The sequence below is a fragment of the Thrips palmi genome, unplaced genomic scaffold (genome assembly GCF_012932325.1).
Source record: "Thrips palmi isolate BJ-2018 unplaced genomic scaffold, TpBJ-2018v1 HiC_scaffold_19, whole genome shotgun sequence".
Taxonomy (NCBI): Eukaryota; Metazoa; Arthropoda; class Insecta; order Thysanoptera; family Thripidae; genus Thrips; species Thrips palmi.
The window spans coordinates 12,361,067-12,380,961 of record NW_023144628.1 but is presented as its reverse complement, the minus strand read 5'-3'; the positions used below and the strand labels follow the sequence as shown (position 1 = coordinate 12,380,961).

General features: G+C 47.0%; 1 protein-coding gene across 23 annotated transcripts; it reads left to right on the top strand.

Moving 5' to 3' along the window:
• Positions 1–2,194: 2,194 nt before the first annotated feature.
• On the top strand, positions 2,195–17,983 carry LOC117646231. 23 transcript variants are annotated; one of them, XM_034387045.1, is made up of 9 exons: positions 2,611–2,652; positions 2,977–3,117; positions 4,936–5,074; positions 7,274–7,359; positions 8,125–8,423; positions 12,523–12,743; positions 13,479–13,607; positions 14,300–14,688; positions 16,632–17,983. In XM_034387045.1, the coding sequence occupies exons 3-9, from the start codon at positions 4,943–4,945 to the stop codon at positions 16,960–16,962; spliced, it is 1,587 nt and encodes a 528-aa protein (XP_034242936.1). In that variant the 5' UTR covers positions 2,611–2,652; positions 2,977–3,117; positions 4,936–4,942; the 3' UTR covers positions 16,963–17,983. The 23 variants fall into 23 exon arrangements, with proteins under 23 accessions (XP_034242932.1, XP_034242931.1, XP_034242946.1 ...); XM_034387052.1 differs by lacking the exon at positions 2,611–2,652 and adding an exon at positions 2,696–2,823 and having other exon boundaries at positions 2,977–3,078; XM_034387044.1 differs by lacking the exon at positions 2,611–2,652 and adding an exon at positions 2,696–2,823.
• Positions 17,984–19,895: the final 1,912 nt, after the last annotated feature.

The window sequence follows — 19,895 nt, the reverse complement described above, 5'->3', positions numbered from 1 at the left end:
CCTGCTGATGTACTTGCGGCGTCTTCGTCGTGCTGCTGGTGATCGTGAACGACGCTCCGTTGCCACTGGTGACCGGGAGCGGTCACGGGGTGCTGCATGTTCAGGAGGCGGTGATGGTTGTCTGGACGGCGGCGGGGGCGGGGTGGCGACCCGCGGTGTGGGGGTTGCCGGTCTGGATGTAGAGGGAGACCTGCCGCGGGTAGCAGGTGCAGCGTCTGGGCGTGTTGAGTCCTTCGTGCCGGGCTTCTGTGGTGTCCGAGTCTCAGACACTGATGAATGGCGGCGCCGTGTGGGTGGGGCTGTCAGTTCTGGCTGGCTCTCTAAAACCGAGGGGGTAAACACTTGCGTAATACCCTGTACACAAAAGTCGGGTATTACGCCGTAATACGCGTAATAGTAATACATTTTGGGACCAAAAGTATCAAAAAATGTCATTTTTCCATGAAATCGAGGCGTAATACATGCGTAATACAAGTGTAATACTCCGTAATAGGGAGTAGTCTGTACAAGGTTCAGCGGAGTGTTTACCCCCTCGTCTAAAACAGGTGCAAATGATACTGACATTCGGCGTTGTCTGGGTGTCGTCTTGGAGTCTGAGCGGGCAGCCAGGGTTGGTGAAGCTGGCCTCTCTGTTGTTGGTGGGGGTCTTGGACGTCTCTCGGGCGGCGGGGGCGACGATCGGTGGCTGGTTGTAGGTGTCGGCGTGTGTCCTGGTGGTGGCGGTGTGTGTGTTGCTTGTCGAGTAGATATTTGAGCCTGTGTTGGTCTATTGAGACATGCTCGCAGACCTAACTCCGTCTTATGGGTGTTCGTGTGATCTCGGTCAGCGTGGTTCTGTCTCGGACAGGGTGGCCAGTGAAGAGTCGTGAGGTGGGCTTAGTGTGTTTATTACCTTCTTGCAATGGGAGGGAACCGTACACGACTGACTTGACGGACAGCGGTCAGCTTCTTTTATACCCGCGCCGCTGATGGCCAAGGGGTTGTGGAAGGGGTGAAACGGTGGCCGTGAGAGAGAGAGAGAGAGAGAGAGAGAGAGAGAGAGAGAGAGCGCGAGGGGGGGAGGGAGAGAGTAAGAGAAAGTCGGGTGGTCGCTCGGTGAGGTGGCTGGTGCTCGCTTGGTGAAGGTCGGCAGAGAGTGAGAGTGTGAGTGAGAGAGAAAGATGCTCGGAGGGAGAGAGATAGATGTTTGGGGAGACTAAGATTCGTTACTACATATGTGGATAGTTAAGGAGAAAATAGTACATTTTACGTTTGCTCAAAAACCGCTATAAGCAAGAGAGAAAAAAGTCCATATAGGTCTGAGCGTGTGGGTGTTGTTTAGTGTTTACTTTCGCCAGCGCGGCGCGCTGCTCAAGCTCATTATCTCCTTTCGCCGGCCCGCGAGTGTCCGGTCCGGGACAAGCCGTTTCGGCTCGGTTCGGATTTTACACTGCGCTGACAGTCACAGGGCAGCGGTGTAGCCGCCCACGGTCTGCACGGCACTGGGTATCCTCCGAGTACTCGAGTCGAGTGTGAATGAAGGCATAGGGAGAATAACAACACAACACTCTGAATAGTTACACTCTCTATATTTTAAAACTTTGTCTCCGTGTGGGGTGCCCGCAGTGTTCGGTGTTTCAAGTCAAGAACGCAACGAAGTTGATCATAAGACTTATATATATTTCGCAAACTCTTACAAGGTTACACTAGCAGATCACAACCACACTCTCTGACGCTCTGTCTCGACTGTCCCCGAAGTGCCCGGAGCGCCACGCTCCAGCCCTTCGACTCTGGCTGATAACGCAGCGCTACCACGACACTGCCCGCAAACTCCCTTACGCTAACCATCGGTGCCAGCCCTAGTGAAGGGATCTTCGCTGCTCGCTGCCTCCAGCGCGAGGCAGCCCTGCGTTCAAAGTCTGTGCGTGACGCACACCCAGCCACGCGGAGAGCCGTCCGCGTGACCGAGCATAGGTCACTTTAGTGTCCCTTCACTAAAGCCAACACGGCCTGGAAGGCAGCCGAAAATGTTGCAAAACATCAAACAAGTCATGGCGCCGTCCCGACCAACCGATGCCTTATCTAACTTAACTTAAATTCAAGAAATCTGCGTTGACGGCGTTCATACCGCCAACACTCTACTGCTCTGCTCCATCGGCACTCTTCAACACAATCCAGCAGTGTCCCGGAGCACCGCGCTTCAGAGTGTGCTGAACAGAGTGTGCTGAGCACACTGTTGAGTTTGCTGAGTTCCAGCGTGTCGCCCGGTCTCGTGAATGTCTTTGTATTGGCCCGATGACCCCAGTACTTCCGGTCTGGGTTTTCATCGAAGTATAGTGGACGCGCGCGAGAGAGAGAGAGAGAGGCGGGGAAAGGACCTGCGCAGTAAAATCTCAACGAAGAATCGCTTCGTTTTAGGGAGCAAAATACTTAGTAATACGAAGCATGTCTCTTCATTACACGAAGCTATTCTCCAAGGCTATGAAACATGCTTCGAAGGCTTTTAGGATCTAAGAAGCACGAAGCATCCAAGTGAACCTTTCTTCTGCAGTCCGACGTCTATTCTCCTGGATTTCTTCTAAACATTCGTCCCAGCTGTTTTCTCTAGTATCCTATGTGGATGCAAAACTTTAAGCCCTAAGAAAAGCAACTGTGCATATTTTCTTACTATTAGTAGGGGACATCTATTGCATACGTTACGCCAAACATAGATTCTTTTGAACGTCATCCAGAGTGGAACAAACATTAACCATAAGCCAGGTACTAGTAGGCACGTTCCTGCTGGTTCCTAACTTTCTGATTACTTTTGTTCCTCACTCGGCGACGAGCGCAAGCGTCGATAGGGTACTTCCACGACTTTTGAAACGGAAGGAAGAAGAACACAAGTGCACAACTGCCGCCCCCTCGCCTGAGGAGGGGGTAAAGATGGCTGCCCCTTGGAACCCCTCCTCAGGCGAGGGGACGAAAATTGTGCACTTACGTCTGTTATTCCTTCAGTTTCAAGAGTTGTGGGAAAATACTCCAAAGGGGGGAGACTGGTTTTTTGTTGAGCGGAACGCTGCGGAATAGAGGGGCACGGGGGTTCGAGTCAGCGTAACGGTACGCTAAAAGCACAATTTGTGAGAACACGTTCCAAAGGTACAGGCAATAGACCATTCTAGTCGTCTTCGACTAAATAACAAGAAGAATCACAAAACCGGAAATAAAGTAGATCGGGAGTAGGGAGTAGATCGTCAGTAGTGCTGACAAATATATTTCTTTCCTTTGGCTTAAAGTATTTGGTAGACTTTGAAAGAGTGTCGAATCGAAAAACTTTTTAAATGATGTACTCGGACGGCTGAGTGAGGTTAAGTTGCCGGCGCCATTTCCGGTTTTGTGATTCTCCTTGTTTCTCAGTCGGCGACGATTAGAATAGTTCATTCACGAGGGTAATGGTGTTTACCTGAGAAATTTTGCGTAACGTTACGCCATGTGAGGTCTCGTGGTTACGCTGTGAGAGAGGGTGGGGGTTCTCACTTAGCCTAGCGTAACGCCGCGCCACATGTGGGTGGGAAGGGTTATGTCTCAAGGTGTCAAAAATTGCATACTGTAGAGATAAGTGATGCTATTCTGAATCGAGGACAAATGAATACGAACTACTTGGTTGAATTTCCTAAGGTAAGTGCGACTTTGAAAACGCTTCAAGAAATAGGAAAGGAACTGTGAAGTAGGCGTGCAGGAGAACTTGAGTCGGACGATGCGAAGATAAGTCGAAAAGCTCAAGTATGATAGTACTTTCTTTCAATGAAAAGACCTCATGACGAATCATTTGGTCTAAGAGACAGCTTGTCGACTAACTTTGGGGAAAAAAACGATCAAAGAGATCCACGAGTTCTATGATCTAGATTGGGGAAAGTCTTTTCGGAAGCGGAGAGGATTCTGACGCAAGTAAGATCATGACATCAGAGGCAATTTCAGCCCAGAGAATTTGATTTCTCCGGTTCAATTTCTCCAGTCTAAACGAGCCTAAGAACCAGGACTTTGTACTTATTAACACTGCGAGAAAAAAAGTTCTGAAAAAGTACGGAGCATGACTGGTCAAAAATTTGCCTAGACCGTCCGTACATGTCGTCCTACTATTCGGAACTTGCGTATACTATTTTTCCGTATCCGATTACATGAGTTCTTGTAGGACAAGTACGTACGGACGTTCCGTACTTTTTCCCGTACTTCCGTACCAGGCAACCCCTTTAGCATGCGAAAAGTTGGCAAGGTGTGACCCGAAATCCTCATTAGTTTGCCAATATTCACTTGTAAAATTAAAGCGTAGTATTACCCTCTGTTTTCAAGCGTAATCAGTTTACGCTTGAAATCAAGCGTAATAGGCTCTTCCTCAAAGATTCCGCCTACCTAAATGCGTGGGGGAATTTCCAGAGTTTGCTTCATTTCAAGCGTAACATCTTCAAGCGTAACTTTACACGCTCAGACCAATATGGACTTTTTTATCTTTTGCCTATAGCGTTTTTGGAGCAAACGTAAAATGTACTATTTTCTCCTTAACTAAGCACAATTTTGATTGTTTTAAGGATATAATTGTCAATAGATAATGTATAAATTGAAAAGTACATTGCAAATGACAAAAAGTCCGGTTTAATGGTCTAAAAACATTATACAATGAACAAAATTGTGCATAGCCATAGAGAAAATAGTACATATTACGTTTGCACAAAAACCTTAATGGTAAGAGATAAATAGTCAATACGAGTCTGAGAGTGTATGCTTGACTCTAGCAGAGTGTTACGCTTTAGCTTCATCAGTGTTTCGCAAGCTGGGGAGTATACGAGGGCCAGGCTTCCCAATGTTTGGCATTCTTTACGGCTTGCCAGTGTTGTGGCGAGCAACCTTGCCACCGAATTTGCAATGAACTCGGTTTTCTTCCCCTATCCGTTACTGTACGCTGTTTTCACCTTGTTTCAGCTTTGAGATGGAGTGCGTCATTTGTGTGGAGAAGCTTGATAGTGCGAGGAGGAGGCCGAAGTGTATCCCCTGTGGGCACACGGTGTGCCTTCAGTGCATCTCAACAAGAGGGAAGCAAGTGTGTCCACTGTGTCAGCAGGTAAGTCGTTACTTTTTCTGCTTTTTGTTCTTGAAACGAGAGACTACACCGACTTAAATTTTGGTCAAGGTCTTTTTTTTTCACCCGAATCTGGGTGACAATCAATTTGTCACCAAACTGGGGTGATGAAGGTTTCCTCACTCAACTTTGGGTGATACAACCTTGTTTACTTCTATCTACCTATTCATTACCAGATAACCCTTTATTGCCTTAATTGGTGTGAGAGAACGGTCTTTGTCCAATTTTGGGTGATAAAACGTAGCTGAGCCACCATGAACTGAACTAAGTTCTCTATTGGAGGTCTCCATACGTTACGTCCATACGTCTCCAAACGGTTGCTGTGTGAATGATTATTGCCATCACGTCAAAAACGGTTCCTGGTACCCAAGCGTTTTAGCCTTTTGTAAGTCTTTCCAGAAAGGTTTTTGGGAAAACCTGGAACCGTTTTTGCTGTGTGAACTGACCCGAGAGAAAATTATAGGCTGCAGATTGGCTGCAGGCTGGCTTCCTCCGGGTGCCTGAGAGCGCTCGGATGGATCTCGGACGGCTGCAGACATTGGCTGTATTCGGACATACGTCAGCCAAAATCCAGCCATCCACAGCCGCTGCAGCCTCTCTGGCTGCACCTGCCAGCCATTGAAGTGTCCCTTTGGAGCCGAGTCGGCCCTGCCCCCGCTGCTCTAGGCTGCACCCCGCAGCCTACGGGATGCTCCAGGCAGCCTTCCTTCGCGAGCCACGCTGCCCCCAGCAGCCACGAGGCTGCGAGGCACTGCTCTAAGCTGCACCCCGCAGCCTTCAGGATGCCCCAGTCAGCTTTCCTTCGCCCGGGCCACGCTGCCCCCGGAAGCCTAGAGGCTGTGAGGCGCTGCTGTAGGCTGCACCCCGCAGCCTTCAGGATGCTCCAGGCAGCCTTCTTTCGCCCGGGCCACGCTGCCCCTGGCAGCTATGAAGCTGCGGGTCACAGCCACATCTCGGCTGCAGCCTGCAGCTTCGTGGATGCCATCGGCAGCACTCATATCGCTACTAGGCTTCACTCCTTAGTACATGAAGGTCCCCATGACGACCTTTGAGGGGGCCTGTTACGCCCTTTGAAGTTCTATGGATCCCTTAGTAGATTTTCTAGGGTCCCAACACCGTTCCAGATCCAAATCTGCTAAGTAATTTCATCTAGGACTTTCCGTTCCCGAGATATCAAAGATAACAAAAAAGTGTCCCGATTTTTACGAAACTTGCATGGCTTATGTATGTTAACGTATTCAACTCAAATATCAGCATACCAAGCACCCATTCTATTTTTTTCTATTTTTTATAACCCTTTAATCAAGGAGTGCGCCTGATTACCGCCAGCATCCACCATGCTGCATCCGTAGCCTACAGCCATTGCAGCCTATATGGCTGTATAGTCCTGCCGTAGCCCGGTTGCATCCGGCAGCCAGCACGCTGCGACGCGCAGTGCGCAGCCTACAGCCATTGCAGCCCGCCTGGCTGCGAAGTCCAGCCGCGGCCTGGCTGCCGCCAGCAGCCAACACGCTGCGACGCGCAGCCTACAGCCGTGGCAGCCTACATAGCTGTAAAGTCCAGCCGCGGCCCGGCTGGCACCAACAGCCAACACGCTGCGACGCGCAGCCTACAGCCATGGCAGCCTACATAGCTGTAAAGTCCAGCCGCGGCCCGGCTGGCACCAACAGCCAACACGCTGCGACGCGCAGCCTACAGCCATTGCAGCCTACATGGCTGTAACGTCTACGCGGCAGGGCTGGTGCCAGCAGCCAACACGCTGCGACGCGCAGCCTACAGCCATTGCAGCCTACATGGCTGTAACGTCTAGCCACGGCAGGGCTGGCGCCAGCAGCCAACACGCTGCGACGCGCAGCCTACAGCCACTGCAGCTAAGTTGGCTGTGCGTGGCAGCGTTTATAGGCTGCTTCGGGCAGCCAAAAGGCTTCTGTGCGCAGCTTCTGAAGCGTTCCACAGCCAAAGCGCTCCGTGAAACAGCCAGACCAGCCATTGCAGCGTGCATGGCTGCAAGTCCAGGACATCGCTATGGCTGCGACATGGCTGCAAGGCAGCCACGGCAGCCATGCATACAGCCAAAAAACGGTCCATACAGCCATGCGTCAGCCAAGCGTCAGCCTATCTGCAGCCTTCTATTTTTACTCGGGGAAGTTGTCGAAAGTAAATTAATCTGTTTCTGTCTAGGAATTCGCCGAGCCGGTTGGCTCACTGCCCGACAACTTTTTTCTCCTCAAACTGATTGAGAAAGAGGATCGGTGCTCGGATCAGAGGTGAGAAAGGAAATCAAGGACCAGAATCCCCTGTAATTCATTTATTTATTTACTTAAACTTTCCGTAACGAACAGCCCGGAATGTTTCGGAGTTCCCTAATTCGAACCTGTTCCCTAACAAAACTGCATGCTTGAAAGTACAACCTGAAACTCAACTTGCAAACTAAAACAGAGTGTGCCTGTCATGTGCACTCTAAATAAGAGTGTGTCTGCAAGTAGATGATCAGATACACTCGACTAGTCCTATCTATCCAAGCATGTATGTGTACTCTTTTACAGTGCACTCTCAGACAGACCATTGACTTAAAGTACACGGTATTGACATTTTGTCGATAGTACCTCTGATTTCTTGTGCAACAGTAAAATGTACTTTTGACTTTTGTTCGGATTATCTGCCTTTTTGTTAGTACTTATTGACAAAAAAATAATTCGCACATAATTTTGTGCACTGAATTGTTCGTATCTAAGAAGAAAATACTAAGTATTATTGTTGTAGGCTTTAGTACCTGGTTACTGACGATAAAGTCAACAAGAGGCTGAGAGCGAGGCGAAATAACTGAATTTTGGTGTACAAATCTTATGAGTTCCAGTCAAATTTTGATGATTTTTTTCAGTCGAATTTCGATGATTTTTTCAGTCGAATTTCGATGAATTGCAGTCAAATTTCGATGAATTTCAGTGAATTTGACACATTTGATGAATTTCGGTGCACAAATTTGGCTGGAGTTATTTCCCCTTGGCTGAGAACGTGTTCGTTTGCCGCAGGTTGTGGTTGTGGTGCCGCGACTGCAGCAAGGCCGCCACCGACGACTGCGAGGACCGAGACCACTCGCTCTGCTCGCTGCGCAAGCTGCGCGCGGAGCAGAGCGCCACTGCGGCGGCGCGGCTGCGGGGGCTGCAGGAGGCCGCGACGGCCGTGCGGCACGCGGTGCGCGCGCTGCAGGACGTGAAGGGCGCGGCGGACGCCCTGCTGGACCAGTGGAGGCACCGGCTGCGGCGCGTGGAGGACGCCGAGGCGGAGCTGCGGGCCGCGGTGGACGCGGGTCGACTTGCCGTCCAACCAAGTATGTACGCTGTAAACCTCAATAAGTATTTCCACCCTTAAAACCTCACTCTTTAAACCTAACGATGTATTTTGAGCATACATATTACAAACTAATATACTTTGTTATACAAAGAAATAGTTCGTATATTAAGAAGTATTTTCTTTGTAAGCTTATATATGCTCAAAATACTTTTTTACACAAACTTATTTTCTTTGTAAGGCCCAAAATAGTTTGTAAGATTTTCTCAGTGCTTACAGAGCATACGTTCAAACTAATTTACTTTGTTATACGAAGAAATAGTTCGAGAATTACGAAAGTATTTTCTTTGCAAGCTTATGTATGCTCAAAATACTTTGTTCTAACAAACCGCTTTGCTTTGTAAGGCCTGAAATAGTTTGTAACGTTTTCTCAGTGTCGAGCACACTCAAGAATCTGAACATACTCTTGAAAGCCTACGAGGCATTCTTCACAAGAAAGAAGAAAACGAAGGTGTTGTTGAATTACTGTAGAAAGACTCGAACGTTCAGTTTCTTGTTCGAAGAGACACTCCATAAAGTACGAATTTCTTTTGTGAGCGTATGAATGCTCTAACTTTCCTTATGTTGCTGTTGGTTGTAGAGCTCAACAGTTTTTAAAGTTTTCAGAGTGCGAACAACTCTTAAAAGAAACTTAATGTATTGTAGCGTTCCCGCCTAGTTTTTCGAAGCAATCCATCGTAGAATTACTTCGTAATACGAAGAAATACTTGGGGCAAACCAGGGCCATTCAGCAGCGCCCAAAATGGACCATCGACGATTTGGCCCATTTTTGGCTCAAATGTTACCTACCCATAGGTAAACATCGGGGAAAAATTTCAGCCACCTAGGTGTCGTTTCATAGGAGTTATGGGCAATCTTAGTTTTTGACTTTTTTTCTTAAGTGGTTTTTGACCAAATTGCTACATTTTTCAAAAATCCCTCTCAAGTCCACAGTTTTGCCCCTAGTTGGCTGAAAAATCGTTCCCCAGCGTAAAATTGCATGAGGAATTCGATTTCAGGGCCCAAACGGACCCCTGGGCAGTCTATCATAGAGAAAAACGCCAGTTTTGACGAAAAATCACTTTTTTTAAGGTTTTACGTCGGTGCGTTTTAAACCTACACCCGAATCCAAACTTGGTCAACTCTATGCGGGAAATCGTACCTCACACTACCACCTAAAATAGCACGGCTCGACATTTGGGTGGTATGGGTATGGTTTGGGCGCTGCAGCCTTGGGAACTTTTAAATTATGAAAAACTAGCAAATTCCTCCTTACGACGAGGTCAACCCTCCTGCATTGGCTGTTTCGGGTTCAACTGAGGCCCCGCGATAAGATTTAAGTGAGAAAGGTCCTTCTTACCCCTCACTACCATCACTGACCTTCTGAGAAGCGCACTGAGGTCACTTCTTGGTCCATGGCTGCAGCCAAAATGACAGAATTGACGAAACGCCTGAAGGGTAGGCAACTTATCCTACGCGCCTAAGGGTAGGCAAATTATCCTACGCATGAGAGGGGCTGTTCTGGTCTAATAAAACATGTAGTCGAACATCTGCTTCTCATATTTTGAAGAGGATAATGATCACAATTTTGACAAATTTGGCATTTAGATAAAATACTAAGCTAGGTACAAAACTTGGCTCATTATACATTGAGCTAATGTCGTAAATTGCTGATCATTACACTAAACTAAGAACACAACTTTGCTTAACACATTCACGACCGCTCTGCAAACTCAACAGTGTACTCAGTACACTCTCTTTAGAGTGTACTCATGAGTACACTATCTTTAGCGTGTACTCATGAGTACACTCTCTTCAGCGTGTACTCACAAGTACACTCCCACGAACGTGTACTCAGCTGCATGAATTGTGCCGACTTAAGCACACTCTCGTTAGAGTGTACTCAGGTAAGCACACTTTCGTTAGAGTGTACTCAGCTAAGCACACTTTCGTTAGAGTGTACTCAGCTGAGCACACTCTCACAGGAGTGTGCTTATGAGTACACTCCAAATAGAGTGTACTGAGCACTCTGTACAGTTTGCAGAGCGGACTCGTTTTGGGCAAACTTCCGCTCAGCACCGGAGTCTACTTTGACCAAACCCTGCATCCTGCATCTCCCAGACCTCACGACTAGATATAAGCACGAATCATGCAATAACAAAAACCAACCAGCCGAAAAAAAAAATCCCGGGACCCCGTGCCCGGACGGTCGCAAGAGCTATGCCCATTGACGGGAACGGGGCTCCCGTGTGGACGCCAACGACACATCGGACGCGGGAACGCAGTACATATGGGAACACGGTCCCGATCAAAGTGAGTGCCAGAATCATTTTATTTTTCGAAAATAAGGAAGAAAACGCAAAATATCTCAGTTTGAAGCTTGTATGGCCGTTTTTGAGTCCGTGAACCGTGTACCCGGCCGGTCCTTAGAGACATGTTCAGTCCGGAAACACCGTTTCCGTACGTAAAAGCGGGTCAGCAAGCTAAATGAGGGTATTTAAGGAATCAGCGGAGGGACCCCAGGCCATTCCCTTACTTTTCGACCTGTTTTGAGCTGTTACAACCAACCCGATTTCCACACGGCCTTCTTGACGTGCAGCAGAATCGGGCCGTGTCAAGACTCGATCCGCTCCGCTGAATCCGAAAATACCCTCATTTAGCTTGCGGGGCTGCTCTTACGTATGGGAACGGTGTTCCCGGACTGGACATGTCTCTGACGACCGTCCAGGAATCATGTTTCCGTACCAAATTCATCGTACGAGGTCCGTTCAAAAAGTAACTTGCGTCTTCCTTTGAGGAGGTTCCAAAAAAATATGTCTCATGATCGTGACAATTCTGTGAGGCGAAATCGGAAAATCGGATTTGTCCGGGAGCGGTGTTCCCGGACGGTCGTCTGGACTTTTTCTCATGTGTTAAGCAAAGTTGTGTTCTTAGTTTAGTGTAATGATCAGCAATTTACGACATTAGCTCAATGTATAATGAGCCAAGTTATGTACCTAGCTTAGTATTTTATCTAACTGCCAAATTTGTCGAAATTGTGATCATAATCCTCTTCAAAATATAAGAAGCAGATGTTCGACTACATGTTTTATTAGACCAGAACAGCCCCCCTCATGCGTAGGATAATTTGCCTACCCTTAGGCGCGTAGGATAAGTTGCCTACCCTTCAGGCGTTTCGTCAATTCTGTCATTTTGGCTGCAGCCATGGACCAAGAAGTGACCTCAGTGCGCTTCTCAGAAGGTCAGTGATGGTAGTGAGGGGTAAGAAGGACCTTTCTCACTTAAATCTTATCGCGGGGCCTCAGTTGAACCCGAAACAGCCAATGCAGGAGGGTTGACCTCGTCGTAAGGAGGAATTTGCTAGTTTTTCATAATTTAAAAGTTCCCAAGGCTGCAGCGCCCAAACCATACCCATACCACCCAAATGTCGAGCCGTGCTATTTTAGGTGGTAGTGTGAGGTACGATTTCCCGCATTGAGTTGACCAAGTTTGGATTCGGGTGTAGGTTTAAAACGCACCGACGTAAAACCTTAAAAAAAGTGATTTTTCGTCAAAACTGGCGTTTTTCTCTATGATAGACTGCCCAGGGGTCCGTTTGGGCCCTGAAATCGAATTCCTCATGCAATTTTATAATGGGGAACGAGTTTTCAGCCAACTAGGGGCAAAACTGTGGACTTGAGAGGGATTTTTGGAAAATGTAGCAATTTGGTCAAAAACCACTTAAGAAAAAAAGTCAAAAACTAAGATTGCCCATAACTCCTATGAAACGACACCTAGGTGGCTGAAATTTTACCCCGATGTTAACCTATGGGTAGGTAACATTTGAGCCAAAAATGGGTCAAATCGTCGATGGTCCATTTTGGGCGCTGTTGAATGGCCCTGGTTTGCCCCACTTCATATTGCGAAGGATGTCGCACCGTAATACGAAACTATTCATCGTTGAGTTTGTAATGACTTCGTTTTCTTCGTATTTCAAAAGCGATGCTTCGTAGACTCTTAACTATACTGCAAATCCATGTGTGGAACAGAAAGGTCCACTAGAATGTAGTGTGCACACGTCCGCATTTCAAGTGTTCATTTCTCCATCTTTGGTTTCACAGTGCAGGTGAAGTTAGCCCAGCCGGAAGAAGTGCGGCAGTTGCAGGACGCCGCCAGCCTGCTGCAGGCCCGGTGCGCCTTGCTGGGGCAGCTGCTGCAGACGGCCAGCAACGACTGCGATGAGCAGCCGCAGGCGTCACCGGTGCTGGAAGCCCCGCCACCAGCGGATTCCCCTCCCAACCCGCCCCAGGAGGCCGTGCAGCGAGACGGGGCCGTGGTCAAAGTAAGGCACGCCTCACGTAATTAATGTTAATAAATATTACACTGCAAGTCCAAGTGTAGGACAGGTCGACACTTAAAGGCGTAGACCAGTTTGTCCTACGCTTGTAAGTGTCGACCAGCTGTCGGACGCTCTGAAGTGTCGAGTACACTGTGTCCGACGCCTGCATGTGTAGGACACTGTTTGTCCTACGGCAAATTACATTGAGTTTCCTATTGTGGCCCCACACTTCAGCCGTCGGACATGCTGTGGTCGACACTTGAGGGCGTCGGACACTGTGTGGTCGACACTTCCAAGCGTCGGACACAAGTGGCCGAAGAATTTATTTTCGTCAGTAGTTTTGCAAAGAAAATTAATGCTTCTTTCTTAGTAAATACCAAGTATTATCCTTGTTTGAACGAGTACCTTGTTTCTGAGTAGAAAGTTAGTTACGTGCTCAGAGTGTGCTGTTGTGTGGTCAATTGCAAGTGTTTCGAGCAAAGACCTCGTTAATCTCGTGGACCATTTTAAAAGCCCATGCGCTGCTCGGTACCTATCAAGTACTTGAAAGTGTTGTCTTCGTTGCTCAAAACATTTCTTTTCTCTCTACAAAGTATCACACGGTTGTAGACATTTCTGCTCAAAATACTCTAAATGCGAAACGCGTGAGATTTGGTTCACATCATCGTTCACATGTTCCTGAAGGTGAGACGCCATTCTTTAATATTTTTTTTTTTTTTTCGCACTTGCCATGTGAAGAACCCCGAAGCCCCTCAAGCCGGGACCGCCTTCAGTCCCTCAGAGTGCCGCGATTTCGCAGAGCTCTGCTTGCGCACGGAGTACTCGCAGGAAATGGCTGCCGTCCTGGAGGACCCCGGCCTGGCCAAGGTAAGGTGTGGTGTTGTCCATTCTGGCTTGCCCATTTTTGTGGCAAGCGAACTGGCCACCGACTTTGCTCTGTTCAGTCTACATGTCTCTTACTGAAGAAAATTCTCCACACACTAAATTCTTATGGACTTTTTAAATGCATAAGGACGCATTTTTTATGCATAGTTATGCATGCGCAGAAACGTCCATAAGGTACGTATAAAATTATGCATCACTGTGTACATTTTATGCATCTTCCTGCATAAAATGTACACAGTGATGCATAATATTATTATATTACATATGGACGTATCTGTGCATGCATAACTATGCATAAAAAAGTCCATAAGAATTTAGTGTGCATATTTTGGTGAATATTAAATGTATTATAGTGCATTCTAAATGCTGTACAGTGAAGATTCTCCATATTATGGTGATAATGATAATGTTCCATATTATGGCGGTGCAGCTGACTTCATAACATACCACTGAGAATTCACTGCGTACGGATACGTACGCAAGGTGTTGTATTATGCTTTCTGTGTAAATTTTATGCTGGATGATGCATAAAATGTACACAGTGATGCATAGTATGATACAAACCGTACTTACGTATCTGCCTGTGCATACTTAAAAAGTGCATAGTTATTTATTTTAAAAGTCCGCTGGAATTTAGTGAGAAAGTCATTGAGCTGAGTGCGTACTTGTTGCAGGTGCGCAAGCTGGTGGGGCTGGTGTGCGAGGGCTGGTCGGAGTGGTGCGAGGCCGTGCTGCTGCGCGCGGCGCTGCGCGTCGAGTGCCTGTCGCTGCACGACGCGCGTCCGGAGCACCTGACGGTGGTGGCGTGGATGCCCGCCCTGCGCCACCTCCACGTGCACGTGGCCCCGGACGTGGCCGACGTGCCGGACCTGCCGCTGCAGCTGGAGAGCCTGGACGTGACCAACGTGCGGCGCCGCCACCTGGAGTGCGTGCAGCGCATGCCGCTGCTGCGGAAGCTGGCGCTCGACTGGAGCGACGCCCCGCTGGAGGTGGCCTTCCCGCCCCTGCCGCCGCACCACTGCGGCCTGCGATGGCTGTGGGTCGCCCTGCGCCCCGCGTCCAGGTATTCATAGTTCCACCTCACACTTAAGGGGGCTCATACATGTTAAAAGCACTTTTTTTAAAAAAAAATTTGATGTAGACGGATTAAGATTTTACAATTTCTGTGTTAAAATCCTTTTAGATAATTGAGTAAGCTTCATTTTGGCTTAAGGGAAAGTGACTTTGGACATTTTTTGGAGATTTAGTCGAAACGTTTAAAATTTTGCTTCTCGTAAGATTTTGTTCGCATACTTGCTCAGATCTGTGGGGAAAAAATCAGGGAGACTCATCCCCAGTAGTGTCATAAAATTGACTAGAATGGGCTTTATATCTGCAATAGTTTTCAAGTAAAAAAATAAAAACAATTTTTTGTTGAAAAATTTGTTGAAAAAATTGGTAAAAAAATTGTTTTTATTTTTTTTCTTGAAAACTATTGCAGATATAAAGCCCATTCTAGTCAATTCTATGACACTACTGGGGATGAGTCTCCCTGATTTTTTCCCCACAGATCTGAGCAAGTATGCGAACAAAATCTTACGAGAAGCAAAATTTTAAACGTTTCGACTAAATCTCTAAAAAATGTCCAAAGTCACTTTCCCTTCAGCCAAAATGAAGCTTACTCAAATATCTAAAAGGATTTTAACACAGAAATTGTAAAATCTTAATCCGTCTACATCAAAATTTTTTTTAAAAAAAGTGCTTTTAACATGTATGAGCCCCCTTAAGTCCTTTCCGCACCCTTATAACCTTAAGATTGACACCCTTAAAACCTCACGAAGTATTTTGAGCTTACATACGTTCAAACTAAATTTCTTTGTTATACGAAGAAATAGTTTGTAAATTACGAAGTATTTTCTTTGGAAGCTTATGTATGCTCAAAAAACTTTGTCCCAACAAACTGTGTTGCTTTGTAAGGCCTGAAATAGTTTGTAAGGTTTCCTCAGTGTATTTTGAGCATACTTACGTACATCGTACATTGTACTTACGTACAATTAAGTTTGTTGTACGAAGAAATGGTTCGTGAATTACGAAGTATCTTGTTTGTAAGCTTATGCATGTATGCTCAAAATACTTTGTTCTATCCAGCTGCTTTGCTTTGTAAGGCCTGAAATCGTTTTGAAGGTTTTCTCAGTGGAGATGCCGTGTTTGTAAGGTTACGGATAGTTTTGCGCAGCCATATTGCGGATCGAATTTCGTTTGAAATAGGGATTTTTTTGTCCGTAATACGAAGGTTTAGGTGTCCGCACTGTGCGGACAATTTTCTTGTAACTACGGAAACCTTAACTGCAAGCAAATGTGTGAATTTTAGAACAAAAGTACAACAAAAACTGTACCATAGACCGTCTCTTATCTTTTCTGGACAGTGGTAAAACTGAACACCCCATATTTTCCTTGACACACCATGCACTGCAAATCCAAGTGTAGGACAGGTCGACACTTTAAAGCGTTGACCAGTTTGTCCTACGCTTGGAAGTGTCGACCACACACTGTCCGACACCTGCAAGTGTCGACCACAGAATGTCCGACGGCTGAAGTGTGGGGTCACAATAGGAAACTCAGTGTAATTTGCCGTAGGACAAACAGTGTCCTACACATGCAGGCGTCGGACAGAGTGGGATCGACACTTCGAAGCCTCGGACACAACTGGTCGACACTTGCAAGCGTAGGACAAACTGGTCTACGCTTTAAAGTGTCGACCTGTCCTACACTTGGATTTGCAGTGTGTCCACAGGCATACCAACAATCAGAAGTTGTTCCGTGGCATTAGCGTTTCATTACATGGTAGCTGTTAAGCCGGTGCACACGGCATTTGAAGTAAATTTTAGGGTGTCCAGTTCTTCCCCGGCCCGACCCTGGTGTGAAACTGGAACTGTTTCCAGCCCTGTGGAGAGTCATGTTGGTTTTCTGAAAGGTGGCTCGAGTTGTAAATTAACGTGGATTACCTAACGTGTTTGCTCTTTCCAGTGTGCTGTCGCTGGTTGCGGCGCACGCGGCCACGCTGCAAGACCTGCGCATCACGTGCGCGTCCGAGGGCGACACGCCGTGGCACTTCGCGGACCTGGCCGCCCGCCTGCGGTGCTGCAAGCTGACGGCGCTGCGGAGCGTGGTGCTGCTGCGGCAGGCGCCAGGCTTCCCCGACAACAAGCTGCCCCACGGCAAGGACTCGTGTCGCAAGCAGAAGCGCGCCGTGTTCAAGGACATCTCGGGCGACCTGCTCGGGGCCCGCGTGCTGTGCGGGGAGTGCGACAAGTACCCTGCCTATCCCTCGCGGGGCCCGCCATGGAAGGACAACTGAAACTGGACTCGGAGTTGGACTGAACGTGGTCCTGTGGTGGTTGGTTGGTGGTTTGCAGCCAAGTGAACCTTGCTTTCGAGTTTACCTATAGGTAAAGGGTATACCCTTTCCGTGAATAATATACACCAAAATCTTAGGCGATTTTTGTACCTTCGCCACTGCCTTTCGCTTAGGGTCAGGGCGGGGAAGACCTCGACAGGGGAAGAACTGAACACCCTATATTTCACTTCAAATGCTGTCTGCACAGGCTTAACAACTATCATGTGACAGACCGCTGATGCCACCACGGTAAAAACGGTTCCTGATTTTCCCAGGAACTCCCTGGGAATGGCTTATGTCTTTACCATAGGCTTCCTGGGAAAACCAGGTACCGTTTTTACCGTGACAGAACAATCTTTGATGGTTGTTATGCCTGTGGATATGGTATTTGAAGGAATATGGGGTGTTCAGCTTTTCCCCTGCCCAGTTCTTCTCCGCCCTGACCCTACATAAGCTTTTGCAACCACTCAAAAATGTCAACGAAGCATCTTTGTTGTAATTTTAATTTTAAAGAGGTATCTTTCGGAGCCTGGCTTGGCAATTGTTGGTATTCAATTCAGCCTGCCAATTTTGTAGAGAATAAACTCAGAAAAGAGTGATTTGTTTGAAACCTGCCGTGTAAAAGCACGTTTTCTATTAGTGTTATCTCCTGCATCAAGTGTAATGAGTTGATTTAGAGCAGGAGGTGCAATTTTGTGGTATAGCCAAAAAGTGTTTTATTTTGCATGCCTTTTTTCCAAGTGGGTCAGCCTGCGTCGGCCATGCGTATCACTTAAATTGTTTTTAGCTCTGCAGTATCTTTAACAAAAAAAGAGCTTACTATTTGACTTGCATATTGATGGCATAATTTTTGGGGATCTTACTAACTTGTGCCGCCTCAAGCACAGAAGGCTATGAAGTCTGTTTTTATTTATGCAATATTGTTTATATTTTTCGTTATGTTCAATGGACCTTGTGAAATAAATCGTGATATTACATATCATCTTTGTTAATCGTACTTGAAATTGCCCCTGATAAGTTGCATATTCCCTTTTTTACTTTTGCAGTGTGATGTGCTGCAGCACTCTAATGACACCTGATACTATTTCCGGGGCTATTTCGGTTCTGAACAGTCCTTTTCAAGCAAAGAGCTAAACTGGCGTCGCGGGACAAGTTTTAATTTGCCACCCAATAGAATGCGCAAATGGACAATTGGCACCCAGGGATTTATTGTAATGTCAACAGCAACGTATCATGAGAATTTCAGACAAATCTGTGATGGTCGAAAATTTCAGTTAAAACTGTGATGGTCGACCATTTGTGTCGGAAAAAAGCTGAGGCTTGTACTTCATGGTTTTACACAGTTAGGGCGAAAAATTTAAAATGACACCCAAATCTGAGTATGTTGTTCTGAAGACCTCTCATGAAACACCTGATACTGTTACAAGCGCCATTCCGATCCTAATTTTCTGGCGGGTACCCGGGTTTGCGGGTAAACCCGTGGACCCGGGTCTTGAACTCACTTAGCGTCACGGAAAAAGCCATTTTTAGAGCAAACAGAATGCGCCAAAGATAATAGAGTACTCCAAAGAAGCTCTGGCCCGGAAGAAGAAGAACAAAAACGGAAGTAAGAAATTGCAGTTTCTATGAGAAATATACGCTGCGGACCCTCATGCGCAGCGTATATTTCTCATAGATACTGCAATTTCTTACTTCCGTTTTTGTTCTTCTTCTTCCGGGCCAGAGCTTCTTTGGAGTACTCTATTGGGCACCGGGCATCTGTTTCTTAGGCCCATAGCAACGTTCCATATGAATTTCAGTCAAATCTGAGGTGGTCGGCCATTTTCGTTGAAAAAAAGCTAAGGCTTATACATCATGGTTTTTTCACGTTTTTGGCCAAAAATTAAAAATGGCCCAAACTTGAGTATGTTGTGCTGGAGGGCTGCCTTGTGACCCCTGACACTATTCCGAGGGTCATTTGGGGCCTAAACGGTGTTTTAAAGCGAAAAACTGGAATGCTTTCAAGATGCGCCGTGTAGGTAGGCAACCCACCATCCACACCTTCTGCAGCTCAACCAGTGTCACGGGAAAAGTCAATTTGACACCAAAATGAATGCGTCAAAGACCATTGGGCACCGGGCTTCTGTTCCTTAGGCCCATAGCAACGTTCCATATGAATTTCAGTCAAATCTGAGGTGGTCGGCCATTTTCGTTGAAAAAAAGCTAAGGCTATACATCATGGTTTTTTCACGTTTTTGGCCAAAAATTAAAAATGGCCCAAACTTGAGTATGTTGTGCTGGAGGGCTGCCTTGTGACCCCTGACACTATTCCGAGGGTCATTTGGGACCTAAACGGTGTTTTAAAGCGAAAAACTGGAATGCTTTCAAGATGCGCCGTGTAGGTAGGCAACCCACCATCCACACCTTCTGCAGCTCAACCAGTGTCACGGGAAAAGTCAATTTGACACCAAAATGAATGCGTCAAAGACCATTGGGCACCGGACTTCTGTTCCTTAGGCCCATAGCAACGTTCCATATGAATTTCAGTCAAATCTGAGGTGGTCGGCCATTTTCGTTGAAAACAAGCTAAGGCTATATATATACATCATGGTTTTTTCACGTTTTTGGCCAAAAATTAAAAATGGCCCAAACTTGAGCATGTTGTGCTGGAGGGCTGCCTTGTGACCCCTGACACTATTCCGAGGGTCATTTGGGGCCTAAACAGTCTTTCCCTGACGAAAAACTGGAATTTTTTCGCATGCGCCGCAGAGGTAGGCATCCCACCATTCAGAGCGTCTTGAACTCATCGTCAGGGGAAAAGTCTTTTTTTTTTTTAGAGCAAAACAGAATGGGCCAAAGACCATTGGGCGACGGGCATCTGTTTCTTGGACCGACTGGAACGTTTCACATGAGTT

Excerpts from the sequence above, each read along its gene's own strand:
- LOC117646231 (XM_034387039.1), top strand. The coding sequence starts at position 4,137 with ATGAGTTCTTGTAGGACAAGTACGTACGGACGTTCCGTACTTTTTCCC. Across the intron at positions 5,075-7,273 it reads TGTGTCCACTGTGTCAGCAG|GAATTCGCCGAGCCGGTTGG; the intron begins GTAAGTCGTTAC and ends GTTTCTGTCTAG. Across the intron at positions 14,689-16,631 it reads GCCCTGCGCCCCGCGTCCAG|TGTGCTGTCGCTGGTTGCGG; the intron begins GTATTCATAGTT and ends TGCTCTTTCCAG.